This window comes from Harpegnathos saltator, unplaced genomic scaffold, assembly GCF_003227715.2.
Source record: "Harpegnathos saltator strain DR-91 unplaced genomic scaffold, Hsal_v8.6 scaffold384, whole genome shotgun sequence".
In the NCBI taxonomy this organism is placed as follows: Eukaryota; Metazoa; Arthropoda; class Insecta; order Hymenoptera; family Formicidae; genus Harpegnathos; species Harpegnathos saltator.
The window spans coordinates 1,560,826-1,579,446 of NW_020230188.1; the positions used below are offsets into that span (position 1 = coordinate 1,560,826).

Genomic DNA, 18,621 nt, shown 5'->3' on the forward strand with positions numbered 1-18,621 from the left:
GAAAATAACTCACCGCTGCTGCCGCTGTGTACCGAAAGTATGTCCGTGTCGCGTCCGCATGCGGAAAATCGCTGACGGCGCCTGATCGCGCGCTGTAGGAACGTGTATTTTATTATTACCTTTCAGCGCCTTCCGCACGCGAAGAAGGCACGGATACCTTGCCTTACCTACCTACCACCTATCAGCCCGGTCGACACGATCGAGCCCGACGACGCGCGCGCTATGCGGATCGGCGTCAATCCATTCTCGCAGTCTCTCCGCAAACGCTTATCGCGCACCGGTATCCTCGGCATCAATAATAATAAAAGCACCGTGGGATATCGCGCGTCTCGTATGACGCTCCGCGGGAAGCCTTCCGCCGCTTCCCACCTACGCTCGTAGCACGAAGCGGGGTAAGGCCGAAGGAGAGCGACCAGGAGTAGACTGAGGGTGGAGAAAGACGAGCGGAGCGACGGAAGGAGACAGAAAGAGAAAGAGAGGGGGGAAGGGAGAGGACAGAGAGAGAGAGAGAGAGAGAGAGAGAGAGAGAGAGAGAGAGAGAGAGAGAGAGAGAGAGAGAGAGAGAGCAGAGTCTGGTGGATGATCCCGCCTCTAAGGAGCCGCTTCGCGTCGGAGAGCTTGTCCGGGGGTGAGCGGGAAACCCCCGGCGTCCTCTTCTCCCTCTCTCCGTTCTCCACCCTCATCGCCACCCTCTCCTCTCTGTCTCACCGTTTCTCTTTCTCTCTCTGTCTCGGGCGCGTGCTCGCTTTTCCCCCGCGGAGGACGTACCGGCGCAGGCTCCGATACAGCCAATCGTCGGACCGCGACTGATAACGACGCTGCCAAATGTGCGTCCGTCGCACCGCGACCGAGTTCGCCACGGTGGTCCACGCGCGCTGACAAACTCTCGGGGATATCCTCGCGAGCGAGCGAAGCCGCCGAAACCACCACCTCGTAATCCCCCGTGTATATATCCGCGAGCTTGACGCGGAGTCTCGTGCGTAACCACCACGTTCGCGCGCGTTCCTCACGCTCGCTCGCTCGCTCGTTCGTCCGCGTGATCGCGCGAGTCTTCTTAGTGCCGCGATTTGCATCCGTGAGACCACGAGATCGGTTCGATTTCTCTCGCAAAAGCCCAAGACGGCCCAAGGGACACACAGTGAGCGGAGAGACGGAGTGAACGTGTGGAGAAGGCGTCGTCAGTCTGTCGACGGCCAACGCGACACGTCGGGAAACTTCAGCAAAATTCTCAACGTGCTCGAGACCGAGTGCGAGGCGAGGAGCGGTTTACTTGCACCTACGGTATACACCGGCGCGGTTTCGGCCGGCCGGTGATCGACGCAATCGCGGGGGGAATATTTCCGGGGATCGAGCTGGATCGGATAGTGCCGAGCAAGACACCACGTAGCCCCCCGCACTGACGGTAAGTGCGCGATGCTTCGCGATAGTGGCTCGCGCGATACGTGCTTTGTATACGGTGCGCGATATTCAAGTCGAATAATTTTGTACGAGACGAAGGGAGATTCGTCGAAAGGTGCGACGAAAGCACGCCGAGAGAGAGAGAGAGAGAGAGAGAGAGAGAAAGAGGGGAAACCGAGGATTGCCGGCCGCGCGCTTCCGTCGCGCCGGCTTCGCGACGCGGTCTCTCGCCGATGGAACAATATCGATAACACCGAATGCGACCGCGATCGTATTGTGCTGGTGTGTGCGCGAATTTACGGCGATCCGCCGCGATCTCCCGAGCGCGATTTTTCTCGCCTCGAAAAATCGGCCCGATGCTCGCTCGCTCGCTCCTCCGCGCGGATCGTTCGCGCGCGCCTCTCTGAAAGCCGCGTTAGACAACACCGATAACGACTATATGCGTTGCTATTGCAGCGCATAAATAAAGTAAACAAAGCTCGATAAATGTCGACGTGATGCAAGGAATATGCAGGAACGTTCGGGAGCGATCTTACGAGCGGAAATGAATCTCACGTGAGCGGAAACGCCGGGACATCGCGGAGCGCGTTGGAGGTGATACAACCCTGCGACTCGTTTACGGAGTCTTACGCATGACGTATACGCGTTTGTCTCTCCGCGTTTGTCGCCACGCACGTTTTACGAGCTAAACGGCGGGCGCACGCATTGACCAGCGCGAAATTACCGCGCGTGTTCGCCGTGCTAGGTCGTCCCCTCTCGCTTCACTGTGTTACGCATCGTGCTCACCGCTGCTTTTTTCTTTCTCTCTCTCTCTCTCTCTCTCTCTCTCTCTCTCTCTCTCTCTCTCCCCCCTCTTGAAAGAGAGAAATGCAAATTTTACGTTAATTTCGCGAGGAGAAACGTGACGTGTGCGTACACTCGCTCGTTGCCCGCGATCCCACCCGTGTTTCCATCGAGAAAATCGTACGCTATAAAATTCATTTTTTATCTGTCTCGAAAAATTATGGGACTGCATCGTACGCACAGGTCGTGAGTTGTGAGTCGAGAGAGGACGACGCTGTTCGTTTCACATTTTTTACTTATTAATTTCGTACAAGAGTCACCAATTCTCGCTGGAAACCTGCTCTTCAACGGTGGCTCCTCTCTTTTCGCACAACGCGAACGCCTTTCCCGAGACCGGTTTGCGTTTCTTAAGGAGAGCTCGGTTTCTCGACGGGGAATAAAGATCGCGCGGCGTCGAGACGCGGCCGTCGCACGGCCGTCATCGTCGGCAGACAAGCGTTTTCCCGGGTCCGCGCGACGGCTTTTTCTCCCTCTCGCGTGCAATCGCGCGCGCCTATGTCGTCCGCGACGGTGCGTTTAAATGGTGTGTGTAGATATATATGCGACGAGAGTTTAGACGAGGTGGGCAGAGGGGTTTCCGGCGAGCGTTAACAGAGTAACAGAGTGATGTAATGAGGCCCGGAAGCAGGCAATTTGCTGCCCGCGGCGGCCGCAGTTGCGCGAGACAACCTGCCCGGAGTACCTTCTTCTTGATATCGCGGTCCAGCCTCCTCCGCCCGGGCATCTATCATCGGACCCTCGAAGCCGATCGAAGCGATTTCCGATCGATTATTTTCACATATTTTTCGCGACAAGTGGTGCCGTGCTGACGAAAACGCCGGACAAAGAAGAAGACACATATTCGCAGTGACCGTGAGCGCGCGCGCGCGCGCGCGCGTGTGTCGAGTGCGTTGAGAGAAGAAGAGAAAAAGAAAACGAGCCGCCGACGCGCTGGCCGATGGACGAATTGACGATCGTCAAGTAATTATCTCGCGCGATGAGCGCGCGCGCGCGCGCGGTCGGTCGACGTGACACGTTCGCCTCGCTGGACGTTACGAATGAGTGAATTATGCGCGACAATGGGAGCCGCACGATTGGCGTAAGGTACGTGTTTTTCACGTGGCCGTTATCCGATCCACACGAGTGAAATCCGTAGCGGAATAGCGTAAAAATGGCCGACCGGCCGAATCCAAGCGCGGAGAGCGCGGGGTCCGCGACGTGAGCGATCGATCGCGTTCGATTTGGCTTTTAAACTGTCGAGCACGAGCGCAAAGGCGCGATCCGCTGGTCGTGCGCGCGCGCTCGCCGCCATTCGCGGAACATCGCGTGGCTGTGTGACAGTTTTGTGATTAGATTGACCTCAATACTCGCTGGACATCCGGATGTACCCACCAGTGCTTTATCCTTAACCATCCCGATCGAATGTCAGCGCGTGGCGCGCAATATCCAACGGCCACGGGGATATCTCCGCGGGATAGCGCGCGACGGGAAGAGAGAATTTCGCTGCGTTTTTACTCACCGCGCGTTTTCACTCCGCGTTGACACTCTCGGGGCTTCCATCGGCGTGTCGGGAGCGGGGAACGCGCCCGCGCGTACGCAGATATCTGTCCGTGAGCAAAAAAGTCGGGACTGAAGGTAAATGAACGAGAGATGAAAACGGGTTAGACGCGGTTAGAATAAGAAAAATGGGCCTCGTGTAACTAGCGCCATCTGTCGGGGGAAGCGGTGCTATATATTTATAATATGAAATCTGCATTGAGAGCGATTATCTACGTTTCCGGGAAAGTAACGGACGTGCCGGACGGAGATGCCGCGCGCGGCGGTTTTCTACAAAAAAAAAACGATCGCACTCTGTCGAGTGTTCGCAAGTAGGCTCGGCGCGCACGTACGTACGAAATTCCACGCGAAAATGCACAATCGAACGGCCGGAGAAAGTAAACAGCGCGCGATACGCGCGCCGACGAGGTCGAGCATGAATAGGTTATGTCGGTGGTGTCGGAGTTGGAGCGCAATTAGAGAGACGCGAGTCGAAACGGTAAGCACAAATAAGCGCGTGTGTGAATGCGCATTATTAATGTCAGCTCGTGTCGAAAATAGCACGACGAGACGCGCGCGCGCACGTGTTTGCGCGAGTTACACGTGAATCGACAACGCGAGCGCGCGCGCGCGGAGCGGCCAACATTGTGTCCGGCATCATCCCGTTTGAATAATGATTTATGTAATATGGGAAGGGATAACGGAAGCGGGAGATTTTGAAGATTAGACGGAAGCGGACTCGCGATAAACGACAAGCTTCAATATCTCCGCGCTCTCTCTCTCTCTCTCTCTCTCTGTTCGGAATTGCCGGCGAGATACGATCGCCCGGTGGGTGTCTCATGCAAATCCCATCGTCGTAGGATCGTTCTCGCAATTTTGACGATCGTAAGTTCGAGGCCGCGCCGATGATGTATGTAGATGACGGCCGTGCCCCGGCGCCCCGATGTGTTTCCCCGATTACGCGAGCGTGATCGGCCGTTCTCTTCGCAATTACAACGGGCGTATGCGCGGCCGTGATGTACGGCCGATAATTCAGTGACATTCCTTTGAAAACGTATATGTCTGGTATTTTTCGCGTCTTCCCTCGTTGCATTGTCGAGTTGCACCACGATGGCGAGGAAGCACGATGAAGCACGAAGTGACGCGACGTGGCGACGTTACGAATGATTCGGACGCGAATCTCCGCGCCGTGTCCGCGCGCGCGGTTCTGTCGATGTTCTGCACGGCAAGTGCGTCGATTTCCGAAGTGAAAGCTATCGTATGTCCACGTATAGTGCAGCGATTCTGTATTGCAGGGGCTCTTTGGTGATGTACGACAGCGCTAGCTGTTCGTACGCAGGTGCGCTCGAATTAAAGGGAGCCTCCGGGGCCGCCGGAGCCGCGGCCGCGGCCGCCGGTGTAACCGCGGCCGGCGTCAAGCAGGAGAACTGGCCGTACCGCGGCCTCACCTGCGGTAGCACGTTTCAACGGCTCAAGGAGAGCGTCGACAAGGCGAAGCAAGCCCTCGCCGATCGCGGCGGGTACCTGGCGGGTGCCTTCTCACCACCCCCGCGCGCCAATCCATCCGCCATTTCGCCCACAGCTTCCATCACCGGTAAGCGAAGTCCTCCTCTTTTACTCTGATCCCCGTGAGGGATTTTCGTCATCGCGCCTCCTTGGTAAACGCACTCGAACGGCTTTCTCTCGCGCGACATGGATAGTTTTAGGATGAAAAATGCAGGTTGAGTCTTTTCTTTTAATCTTGCTCAGTGATCAGTCGATTCAGGTACATGAGTACCTTAACCTATTGCTCAGATATCTGAGTCTTTTCAGTACCACCCGGGTATTTTTCAAATTCCGATTTCAATCAACCGAGTATTTTGATACTTGCGCAATACCGAGTACCATTTTTTTTTTGTTTATTCTTAATATTATTTCTCCTTTTACTTACTTTCTCTTTTCCAGTCATTCTATGCACACACGAGATAAATATTTATAAAGATACATTTTTATATCATGATGTATATCAAAGTGAAATATGAAATATTGAGCAAAGGGTACTCGCTTTATAATAACGTGAAAAATCATACATGATTGTGTCAAGAACGTTTTTTATTCTGTACATCTGAGTAAAGAAATGCCCGAGTCGTACTAGCAGCACACACAAAATATCCAGACTTATACTAATATAATGAAACACACATCAGTCCTAATTTATACGTCTTAACTTATATATCCCCCAATCTTTTACTCATAATCAGATTCTACCGTAATTGCAACTATCCAGTCCTTAATAATTTTAAACGATCCAACATTTCTTTCGCGAAATAGATCCTTCTCAATTCAATTGTTTCAATTGTCCCCTTCAATTAACGGGCGAATCGGTAGTGAGGTTGTTAATATTTTTCTCGCAGAAAGCTCAGTTCGTCTTCCAGTTTCGCAGCCTGAGGCGCACGTCTTGCGTGAAAGTCGTTCGAGCGGCGGAAATATTAACGCGATACTCGCGATATTTCTCCGGCATCAGAGACGGCGGACGGGTGGCAGGTGTGAGATACGCATGGGAGTGTATAACTCATTGCCGCGGCGCTATGAAATAGTTGCCGTAACGCCGGGCGTAAGGTCACGCACGGGCCGCGTGCGAAAGACACGTAACCTGATTACGCGCGAGTTTATACCGGCGTAAGTGCCGCGGAGATACCATCGATCGTTTCTAATATGCGTCGCGATGACGTAATGCGGTTAATGAGAGCAAGGGCCGCGTTTGCCCTCGCTATTTTCCCACAATGATAACGCGCCTGCGACGGCGTGCGCGATATTAAGATTTCGGCGAGAGAGAGAGAGAGAGAGAGAGTCGCCGACGTTTAACGACCTACGTTTAACGCGCGTGTGTGTCGGCCATATCGTGCTGTAAAAATTCCATATACTCCGCTTTCGCAAACTCCGAGCAGTCGCGCCAAAATTCACGTCTCAGAGTTTATGGCAAAATTTACATATTATACAAAACCGAGCGAGATCACAGCGGTGCTCGGCCGACACCGTCGTGCGCTTAGAAGTGCGGGCGATAACAGAGGGGCACGACAATGTCCCTCTGCGAATTCACCAGAAGAACCAGCATCTCGTCGCGATTTCTTGCGCCGGGAGAAATACGAAAAAAAGTGAAGAAAAAGGAAAAAGAAGCGGTGCAACGGTCTCGCGCGCTCGCGAGGCCGCGCAATAATTTGTCATCTCGCAGTAGTAGCAGCAGCAGCCGGCGGCCGGCGGCGGCGGGCTGACTGTTGCTCTTCGTTGTCGCCGATTTCCGATTGCTTTTTTAAAGCGCCGGTCGCCGAGGACATTAATTACCCGGCCAGTGTAAATCACGTTATCTACCGCCCACGCCCGCGAGGGCCGCGAGGAAGCGGCGGAGCGGAAGGGGAGGACGACGGAGGATGAGGAGGAGTAAGAGGAGGAGGTGGAGGAGGAGCAGGAGGAGAAGGACGAGAGGGTACCGGAGGGGACGGGGGTGTTCGAATACGGTCGGGGGTAGTAGTATTGCGCACGAGGGTGTTGCACCGTTGCCAGCCGAGCAAAACGCTCGTCGACTGTGCTCTCCACGGCCGCAGCAATATCCTGCTCGCAGTGCCCGAAATTTATCGGCGACTCGAAACTTTCGTGTCTCTCTTCCTCCCCCCCCTCTCTCTCTCTCTCTCTCTCTCTCTCTCTCTCTCTCTCTCTTTCGCCGAGCGCATTTAACGGCGCGACGCGGTCCTCCGCATTTACCTATCTACCTACCTACATACCTATGTAGGCGATCGATCGATCTCCCACAGCCTGGATCGCCCGTCTCGGGATCCTGATTGCGGATGTTGGTCGCGCTAGCTTCGCGGTTTTTCTCTCCCGCCTTGTTACACGCTTTCCGCAGCTGTTGGTTAATTCATCTCGCGCCGGCGGAGCAAGGTCAGCGTTATTCTCCGACGCCGCCGACCGTATCTCGATTATGTTATCGCCGCAACTTCCTAAATCTTTTCGTCCTTCCTGCTGGTTCCCGAGCATCGCGAGAATTATCGGGCTCGCACATGTGCGGTCATACGTGTCGGCGCGATTACCACCGTCCTTTTGTTTGAACGCTCGTCGCCCATTTAAGGGAGGAACGTTCGTCGTCGCATCGATGACAATCGCGTTTCCAGAGATCGTCTCAAAATTTTGACGGGACTCGTAGGGCTCGAGGCAAGATGGTGGGTCGATGATGGCGGCGGGTAGTTGCGAAAATGTAGAATGACGAGGGAGGAGCGGTTACAGGGTTAGCCGGGAGCGTATCCATGACGACCGACCGCCCCACGTACCCGCTACCCTCCGAGATCCCGGATGCTCCCCTCGGCATCCCAGCATCCCACCTCACCTCCCTCTTCCCTCTTCCCGTCACCCGTCGTCGTCCCGCGGTCCTCCTCCCTGCCTCGCGACCACCCTGGGCAACCCTCTATGGCTCCTAGGCTGACTCTATCTACCCCTATCTGCGGGCCGCTTCGCTCCGGGGGATGCACGGCTACTTAGATTTTAAGTCAGGCCATTTCGTGCCGCGCACCTATATCTAACTCGGCTATAATTCTCGCGAGATTCAGACACGCCGACAAAGGAGCCTGGATTCTCTCCGTGAAATTTCAGCCCTCCCCCACCCCTTTAGAGAACATTGAGAATACACGCACGCGCGCGACGAAATTTCGACGCGAGCGCGAAGCACAAATTTTCGCGGCACAAAGGTACCCCCCTCGTTGAAAATTAAAATCGTCCGCTTCGTTGCGCACGCGGTATCCCGCGGTGATATATTTTGACGTCGTATTTTAGCTGTATCCTAACTCCTGAGTAATAGAACGTCGAGTTAAAGTCGGTCCGGCATAGCCCAGCTTTTTAATACTAACGACGGCGACGACGACGTTGACGACGACGAACGCTGATGAGCGACGGCGTGCACGACTCTTTAAATCGTCCCACGTCTGTTTCACTTTCTGACTTCTGCCGCGTCGCGTAATCTGCACCAACACCGAAATAGTCGAGGAGATCGACAACGGAAGTGTCGGTCATCGTGTCAGGGTGTCTTATGGGGTGATGCATGTATTTAATGTTTGCCGGTCGAGCACCATCCCTCGGGCGGTCTTTGTTTGAGTACGTAATTGATGTTTGATTAGACGTGGTGACACGCGTGCCAACGTCGCCTTTTATCGATGCACACGCGTTAGCCTTATAATGTGAGAAACAAACGATACGCATCTGGGGACGCGAGCGCGCTCGCGAGTTCCATTAAATTAAATTAAATCGAATTAAATCTCCTTTTTCTCTCTCTCTCTCTCCCCCCCCCTCTCTCTCTCTCTCTCTCTCTCTCTAATTCGTAACTGAATCGCGTGTCTCTCGCCGGCAATTATATTTGCACTTACTCGAATTACGTGCAGCCGATACTTGGCGACACTAGCAAGAATCAAAGCGACGATCTCGAGCACCCCTCAACTCGAAGGACTCTAAACGGTCGCATTACGTGCTGCAAAGGCGTAATGTTGCCTCTCATCTAGCTAATTGCACGGAACATATCGGGAGACAGAGCGGCGCGACATGAAAGATCCCCGTTCTGCCTGATCGGCCTGCCCTTGCCATAGAAATTTATTCATCTGTGTGGACGATGACGGGGAAATTGGTTCTCGTTATTTTCGCCGGTATTAAGCGTTCATGTGCAGACGCGCGTACAGTTGCATGCGGTCTAAATCGTCCTAAATCGTCCTGGCAACTGACAATAACGCCCGAAGACAAAATGTTAATATCGTGCGTACGTGCGTGTTAAATGACACACGCATGACTTTACCCGTATCTTATTCGTGCGCTCGAAAGTGCGAATAAAGTGTCCTTTGAAATGCATGTTCGTCGGAATTACATTCACAAATTCACAAACGCGTAGATCACGCGACACAAACGATGCAATAAATATCTCGCTATATTTGCGTCCATATTTTCTTACTGCCGCGTCCCGCAATCACGAGTTGGCGCCGCCAAAGAGGAGGGGGAGGACAAGGGGGGATCACGGTGACCGAGACGCGTTGATAATTGCCGGTATCGGTTAACCCAGGGGGTGGTTATGGGTCTCGAACACCCTATGCAAGCGCTACGATCTGGCGGTCCCCTCGCGTTTTCTCCGCGTGATCCCTTTTGCCCTTTATCCGGGAACCTCCGCGAGCCCCTTCGCTTCCGCCACCAGCGGGCACCGGTAACTGCGACTAGTCCACCCTCGTCGTTCCCAGCAGTTCGGGGGTGACTAAGGGTCAGAGAATCGTAACTGTCTCGCTTCTAAAAAATGGAAGGAATACATTAAGAATCCCCCAAACGCGAAACGCGCCACGACTTCCGCCCTTGCGCGCAATTTTTTTCTCCCTTCTCGGATCTTGGCGCAAATTCCTGCTCGCGAGTTAATTGAGCATGCTAATGAGGCGCACGCTTTTCAACGTATCGAGGCAAGCGCACACGCAAATAACTGTTAAGGATAATTATCAACTGACGCAAGTTTTTCCTTGAATAGGAACGTTTCTGGTGCGATGGATTGCAGCGGTACACCCACATAGGCATCTCCTTTTCTCTTTCCCTCCTCCTTCTCTCTCTCTCTCTCTCTCTCTCTCTCCCTCTCTCTCTCATTCTGTCGTCGTTCAGGTCGATCGCGCACGGCCGATTCTGGTATCCTCGTGGGGTTCCGTCTTTCTGCTCGCACAGTTCTCCTACGGCTCGTTTCAGGCCCCGTGACTAATCATGATAGTTCCGCTCGGGAACGGCGGGGACACACGACTCTCGGTTCCGGTTCCGGCGCGTGCTGTCACCCCCTCTCGGCCTCCCTGCGTCGACCGCCTGGCCGCTGCGCTACCCCATGGTGCTCGGCGAGCCGCCCTCCCGCGCAATTATTGCGCTTCGCAACAAAGAGCGTCGCGTTCGAGCGCTCGCGCGGTGCTTTCGGAAGGGCCAGGTTGCTCCTGCCGCTGCCTTATCTTCGCGGCTAACGCGACCCTTCGCCTGGTCTCGTCTCGTCGCTTCAAGCTCTCTCTCTCTCTCTCTTTCTCTCTCTCTCTCTCTCTCTCTCTCTCTCTCTCTCTCTCTCTCTCTCTCTCTCTCTCTCTCTCTCTCTCTCTCTCTCTACCGTTTATTCTCTTCGATATCGTCGAATGTGAGCTCTCATTTATGTCTCTGCGATATGTGCTTTTCCACGGCTCGTATGATTCTGCAGCGGTTTCTGCGCGTTTATTTATCTTCTTCTCTTCGACAGCATGGCAATTTCGTTCTCTCGCGATGAACGCGATAAAGCTGAAGATAAGATCTTCTGTCGCGCGTGACGTATAAACTGCCCGCTGAATCTGTTCATCTGGTTGTGTCTAAACTCTCTCCTTCGCGCCCTTCCATCCACGTGGTCGGATCTTGCAAAACACTTGACGCTTTGAGCCATTAATGTAATTGGATTACCTGGCATCACAGCCAGAGGCACACACTATGATAGTTCCCCGACTGACAGCGTCATATCCAGGCCGTTGAGGCTGCATTTACGGCGAGCGTGCGGTTGGCAGGATTCGCCGGATTTCTTCCGGAATCTCCTGGGATTTCGGATTTCCGCGTCGGGATCCTGCCCGACTTTACAACCGCCGTGCATCGTATCCCTCGTCCTTCTCCGATCCTCGCGAGCTTCTAGCGTGTATTACCAGAGCGCACGTCAAGGAGCAGCGAGGTCGACTCGCCGGCCCCACGAACGAATCATTATTCATTCTCGCGCGACCTATAGCCCACCCACCCGACGTCGTGAAATAACCTCGTTAAGCCACTAACTGCCGCGGCTGGCCTGCGAGAGTGTGTTGGCGGGAACGATGTTGGTGCGAAGAGACGGAGGTAAGAGGGAATCCTGGGAGGAAGAGAGAAAGAGCGAGAATGAAGGGAAAAATATGTAGGGAGAGCGACGGGCGAAGAACGAGACGACGAGGGCACGTAAGTGCGAATATTACCGCCGGGAGAAAAAGAAAGCGGCGGTGCAAGCGGGCGAGGAGGAAAGAGCGAGGGAGAAAGTTTTACCCCCGTGACTCGGCGGAAACTCGAGCGAGAGAGAGAGCGGTCCGCCCTTGCAACGCGGTTTATTACGCGATCGCGCAAGGGCGCATTTACGTACGCGCACGTGTGTATGTGCGTATGTACACCGAGTACAATGTCGATTTCATGAACCGGCCCTCGACCAGATCGCATTACGCGATAAATTTTAATTCTCGTCGCACTTACGTGCTCGCCGTGGTGGTTTCCACGCCTCTTGGATTTTGTCGATCGCGCGGTGGTCTCGGAAAATTTATAAAAATCTTGATGGAAATGAACGATATTCTCGGGTTGCTTGCAAACCGCAAACCGTTGCAAACTGCTTTGCAACGGGAAACGATAGATTTTTCTTTTTTTCTAAACCGACTGTTGTCACATAATAAATCCGGAGTGACTTGGACACGACGGCGCACAAGTCGCTTCGTACCGCTCGTTGCGAAATTCCTATCGCACTGAGGTCATATCGACGAGCGATTACCGCACGAATATTAGCGATTATCGGTTAAGAGGATGACGTCGGGTGCACGTTAGATACGACTTCATCCCCTCGAAGTTCCAGCATCTCTGGCGAGGTGGTCGAAATCAATAGCAAACCCTCGTCTACCAGGCGCAAAATTTCTCCAAGTTTCTGGGGCCTCTGACTAGATGGCACTGTATTGCGAAATCATCCCTTATTTTAGTTTGCCTAAAACGTGCCAGAGGTCTCGCGCGCTGTTCGGAACAACCCCTCGGAGCTGGGAAGGACATTATTGTGTTCGAAAGTTGCTGATGTCGAGTGCTGGTCGTTGATCATTATTTCGTCGATAAGCGAATTCCTCTTTCCCTTATCGCAGTGTATTAAAAATTTATTTTTTAAATACAATACCTGTGTCGCGAAAACATATCTATGGAAATCCAATCGATCGTATTCATCGATCACGATGAATGATAGTACAAATATTGTGCGTTTTAATTATTATTTTTACATCACTTAAATTTTTATACATTTATACTCTGAATTTTTAATTATCAAATTGTCGACGGGGACGATACGCACCGCTATACGTCCTACTCGTCACAAAAATCCTCAAGTCCTATTTAGTTGCAGTTCGGTTTAGTTATAATTGCACGCGAGGAAGCGGCAGTCACGGCGATCTCGTCGGACTTCCTGGAAGCACTCGGGGCTTCCTAGGGACGTCGTAAAAGCCACGACGAGATTAGCCCTTCAGCGTCAGAAAGCGTCGCGGGTGAAGTTACCCCGTCACCTCCATTAGTTAGAAAAGAGTAGCAGGGCCTTTAGCCGCGACAAAGGTGAGGGTTGAGGCTGTCGAGCGGCGGTGTGCTGTGTGATCTGTTGCTTCGCACGCTGCGGTGCACGCCGACAATATTGACTGCGAGAGCCTGAGGAAAGCTGGAAAAAAAGGGGGCGCCCGTCAAGGGACTCCCTTTTCCCGAATGCTCACTCCCCAGTCACTCCTTCATTGACGGAACATTAAGCACACACGATAACGCATGATTAACCGGCTAATGATTCTCTCTCTTTCACCCCTCCTCCTCCCCCCCCCCCCCCCCCGACATCGAGGGACGCGCCCGCCGATTTCTGCGACGTCATCGCCGTCACTTCCGAAATAAAATAGACCCTCGTTGGCGTCTCGATAAGCGGACTGACATCTCGGATCGTTAATCGGTCAGACGGTAATACGTGGGTGACAAATTCTGCTCGGGTTGGCCGCTTCGATACTCGCTCGCCGGGGATTGCCGTCGCGCAGCGCGAGTTCCCATTTTGCAATTCCAATGGGGATATATCGGCGAAAGATCACGGGAGTCTCTTTCGGTTCGGTTTACGCGAAAAATAATAATCGACACCGCACCGACAGCGCGTATCGAGACGTTTCGACGGTTGCGCGATCAATATTTCGGCGTACACGCGTAGACACATTTTCGGTGCCGCAGCGGCATTTTCTCCCGTTGGCGAAGGTACACGACTGTAATGTATGAACGGGCTTACGTTGCAGATACGTAAAACTGATTGAAAATTGCGGACCGTGAACTCCGATAAAATCTGGGCTTTATCTGCGATAAAGCTAGCTTCGCGCTCCTTCGTATGCATTAGTTATGAAGCAGCCTCGCCGCTGTGTTATATATGCAGTCATTACAGCTGCGATGATTAATTCCTCGCGAGGGTGCAACTGATTATCATAAATTTTACCGTTCGTACGTACATACGTACACACGTGCGGCGCTTTCTCTCGTGACGCCTGAAACGAGCGAAAAGAGTGACCAGGGAATTTATCGTCGATATTACCGGCCGCACAAATAGTCATAACAAACGCGCTTCGACAGGACGCTCGAGTCGAGTCCGCTGAGATCGTCCGTGCCCTTGAACACGCGGAGATTTCCACGCGGAAATTCTCGAATTCCAAATGATTGTGCGATTATCGGATTCTGGCAAATGTCGGCACATGGCAGCAGCCTCGCGACTCGCCCACGGCACGTTATCGCGTGAGAAGGCGTTTCACGAGAAATTATCGAGAAGCGGTCTGAATATGTTCTCGCGATCGCCAGCCGTGGAAAGAGCGCTCGGATAGGGATATAAAGGTGGACGGACGGACGGACGACGAGAGGTAGAAGGGTGGCCAGGGTGTGCTATAGCCGCGCGCGCACGAAGTGCGAGGACGACGGCGACCGGTGTTTGTGGCGTCCGCCACTGCCGCCGCCACCACCAGCAACGCCGCCGTTGCCGCTGCCGCCGACAAAAAGGCGAGAGAATTTCCTGAAATCCTTTCTGAGGGTCTGATTGCCATCATTATCGTGGAGTGGGTAGGAGTAGCACCGTGGGGAGGATAGGGTGCCACGGGGTGGGTTTCGTTCGGGCTGGCTGGCAGGAGGATGAGAATGGTTAGGAGTGGAAGCCCTCCTCAATGGGGTGGGTTGGGGTGAGAAGAGGAGGAGAGGGATAGCGACCGAGCGAGTAGAGGACAATCAGCGGTATTCAGCGCGAGCCGAGGACTGGAAGACCAGGGAGCCCGCGTTGGCGGCTTGGATGGACGACTACGGCGACGACGACGACGACGATGAGGACGAGGACGACTCTGTCTCTCTCTCTCTGTCTCTCTCTCTCTCTCTCTCTCTCTCTCTCTCTTTCCTCTATACTTCTCTCGTGCAGGGAATCGATCGACCACCGACACCCGGTTCGACGTAATACCCGCTTCTTCTGGCTACCGGAAGCTGTCGAACTGTGGCAGTCGAACAGCACGATCTTGTGGGTTCTACCACGGATCGAATTCCGATAGCAATGCGTCCGGTGGAGCACGTCGTGGACTTTTGCGACTCTCGTACAGTGTTTCGAATTATGATTAACATTAGGGTCCAAATTGTGTCCATAGAGAAGGTTAGGAAATCAAAGTTCATAAGGGTTCGTGGCGGATGACGAGGGTTAAGTTGAAGTTATATTCGCGCTTTTATAAACGCGCCGCCGCGCCGCGGCCGTCGCGCTCTGGAAATGGCATCTCGCCCCGCAAGAGTAAATCATTTCTGATCTGAGGGTAATGCTCTCGCGGTGACGTGAGCGCGTGCACTCGTGGAGCGAGACGATAATCGTCGCAGCTGTTACCCCGCGACGCGATAGAAAAGAAACGCGGCGCGCACCGTGGCGGCATTCCGAAAGAAAACCCTGACCTCGGTTCGCCGATTTCTTCGACCTTCCTGTTTCACCCCCTTCTGTGCTCCGTCACTCTTCCTTTCCCCCTGTGAGTCGTTCTCGTCCTTGTCGTCGTCGTCGTCGTGGTCGTCGTCTCTCGTCTCTCGTTGGACTTCGTCGGTTGCCTCGAGGATCAAAGCGAGGTAACCGAGTAACAATGCCAACGCGAGTAGAATCGGGCTCTCCTTCTCTCCCCCTTCTTTTTCTCTCTCTCCCTCTCTCTCTCCCTCTCTCCTTCTCTCTCTCTCTCTCTCTCTCTCTCTCTCTCTCTCTCTCTCTCTCTCTCTCTCTCTCTCCCTCCCTCCCTCTCTCTCTCTCCCTCCCTCCCTCCCTCCCTCCCTCCCTCCCTCTCTCTCTCTCTCTCTCTCTCTCTCTCTCTCTCTCTCTCTCTCTCTCTCTCTCTGCCTCTGCCTCTTCTTTCTCTCTTTCTGCTTCGCACACGCAAGCTACACGCGCGTGTATCCGCGCGGTGGCGGGCGGCGTGGTGTGCGACGCGGATGGTGTGGTGTGGTGTGGTGTGGTGGTTCAGCGCGATGTGGCCTCGACTCAACTCGATTCGCGTGGCGGCAGCTGATCGATGCGTCGCCATGACGACGCTTCCGCCGCCAGTCATCCAGCTACCTCCGCGCGCACCCCTCTTTCTCGACCTCTCCTCTTCCACCCCCGCGACCCCGTTGCCGCCACCGCACCACCGTGTGGGTGGGTAGGTGCCCACTCATCGCGCCGTTTGTTACCGGCACGGTTCGTCGTCAGCCACCATGATCCTCTCTCCGCGGTTCGGCCGAGATACCGCGAGAAAGAAAGAGAGAGAGAGAGAGAGAGAGAGAGAGAGAGAGAGAGAGAGAGAGAGAGAGAGAGAGAGAGACTGGGTTGTCGACGACGTTACACACGACATCCTCTCAGCGATCTTAATCGCTGCTTTCCCGTAACGCCAACAGACGCCGTTTATTGTCTGTCCAAGATCTCATCCACCTGCGAGTCCTGCGTACCATCCCCGGGGAGGTACAGTCTGCATCGTCGTGGTGACGTATACTTTGCGAATCGCACCTGTTATCGGTCGATGACAACAAATTTGGTTCCGAATACCACCGGGTCAATTCATCGTCGACTATATCCTGTGATTATATATGCGGGACCACCACCAGTCGGTGCGTCATCTCTCATGATTTTACACGAGACTTCGCAATTAATATCTACTATAATCATTAATATCTAACCTACTAATCAGGACGTGTTCTCTCGATTTTTTGGTGTGGAAATACCGCCATTTGGAATTGCTCAAAGTGAATTTTGAATCCATACGAACGAACGTTTCACATCGATTGAAGTGAATTTGATCCTGTGACGATGGGCGATGCAAGAGATTTGTTTTTCAATTTCGAGTGAAAATACATTCACTCGACGAGTCGGGGTGAAAAATTCACTCTACGCGAGTGAAAGGTCGCTCAAGCTCGAGTGACCCGGCCGTTGCTTTGCTTCTCGCGTGCAACTTCGCTCGTAGAAATCTGAAGAGTAAAGTAGTCGAAACCACGTAATCATTAGTTCGTCCAACATAACGCTGACAATCGCAATATTCCCTCTCCCTTTCATTTTGATACGAGTGCTCGCGCAGGTTCGCTCGCGAGCGTTCGCTGCCGCAAACAACGCGCGAATTAATTACCAGCTGGCGAGCGGATTTCAAAACAGAGATAGGCATTCTTTTAATTTTAATCCCGCGCGACCCGGGTGTGTGGTCCAGTGGCCGGTGGCCGTTATCAGCGTCCGCATTCGTCATCCCGCGGCGGGAAAATACGCTCTCTCGCGCAGGCTAAAGCGCGAGCACGCCGTGGGCACACGATGTAAATAATCGTTTATTGATTAACTGTTTGACTGCGCAAGTCGAGTTAACTATGGCTAATCTCTGATTTGTAACGCCTCCCCCACGCCGCGCGACAGGGTGGTCGTGCCGGGGTTCGCGCGACGAGGCGCGGGAACGACGGAGGGATAGACGCGGGTCGCAAGGGATGGAACGTTAGCTTTGGGGATGGGGTGGCGGGCGGCAGGGGAGAGGGGGAGTAGTATTCCCCCTCGGCACGTAGTTTTCGCTTCTGCAACCCTCCTAGCGCTAACACGGAATTAATATCTCGCGAGTTAGCGCCCCCTCCCCCCTTTCGTACCCCTCGACGGCCCCAAAACGGAAATGAGCGCGCGGATGCCTCCGCTCTCCTCGGTACCCCGCTTCGCTCTCTCGTCTTTTCCCTCGCATCGTCGCGTCTCTCTCTCTCTCTCTCTCTCTCTCTCGTTCTCTTACTCTCCTCCGTCCCTTTCTCTCTCTTCTCTCGTCTATCCTCTTGCGGTCCCATTCCTGCTTCTGTCTCTCCTCTTCGAGCTTCCATCCTCTCCGTGTCTCTTCTGCCCTACGTTCGCTACTGGCATTCTCACCGACGCAACACGTCAGAACTTCCAGGGCCGGTTATCCGTCAGGCACTTAGAAGCATCGGACGTTTAAGGCTTGAGAAAATGCACGAGACACGTGGAAAGATACTTTTGACTGCGTCTCGAAGAGCAAAGTCAAAGTGAAGAAATATTTCAGATATAGCACCCATAAGTCTGTGATGTCGAGTTAGTCGGGTCAAGTTAGACTAACTGCGTGTCGGCCAATTCATGTGTATTTTCAAGGGCAACATCACAGTAATGATTTTCTTTAAAACGCCTTCGCATCAGATAGATTCGGTATCGATTAAGGGGATGTCTTTTTTCTCTTTTTCTCTCTTGGGAATATTGAAGATATGAATATTGACGATTGGATTTGCCAAGAGAGAGAGAGAGAGAGAGAGAGAGAGAGAAAGAGGGAGAAGAAGAGAGTGATCTCAGGGCCTGCGAAGATTTTAAAACGGTCCTGCGAACTCGTTGAGACTCCTCTCTCATTCTCTTCCGCACCCTCTTCGACGTCGAGATACGTCGGAACGCGATAATTATTTTTTAAGCCGATTCCGGTGGCGCTTCCGCCTCATCCTGTCGCGCATTTCGCTTTTTCCCGTCGCTTTTAAGCATGGCGCAAAGAGACAGAGACAGAGACAGAGACAGAGAGAGAGAGAGAGAGAGAGAGAGAGAGAGAGAGAGAGAGAGAGAGAGGGAAAGAAAGAGAGAAGTGTAAA

General features: G+C 53.5%; 1 protein-coding gene across 5 annotated transcripts in view; it reads left to right on the plus strand.

The window, feature by feature from the left end:
* Positions 1-829: 829 nt before the first annotated feature.
* Positions 830-18,621, plus strand: part of Ets65A (DNA-binding protein D-ETS-3) — a 42,979-nt gene continuing 25,187 nt past the window's right edge. Inside the window, exons 1-2 of one of the 5 annotated variants that reach the window (XM_025300815.1) lie at positions 830-1,402; positions 5,052-5,350. In XM_025300815.1, coding sequence (XP_025156600.1) covers positions 5,065-5,350 — 286 coding nt within the window. In that variant the 5' untranslated portion in view covers positions 830-1,402; positions 5,052-5,064. Of the gene's footprint in view, positions 1,403-2,873; positions 3,325-3,360; positions 3,856-5,051; positions 5,351-18,621 lie in introns of those variants that run through there. The other 4 variants (XM_025300814.1, XM_011145520.3, XM_025300816.1 and 1 more) reach the window with 4 other exon arrangements.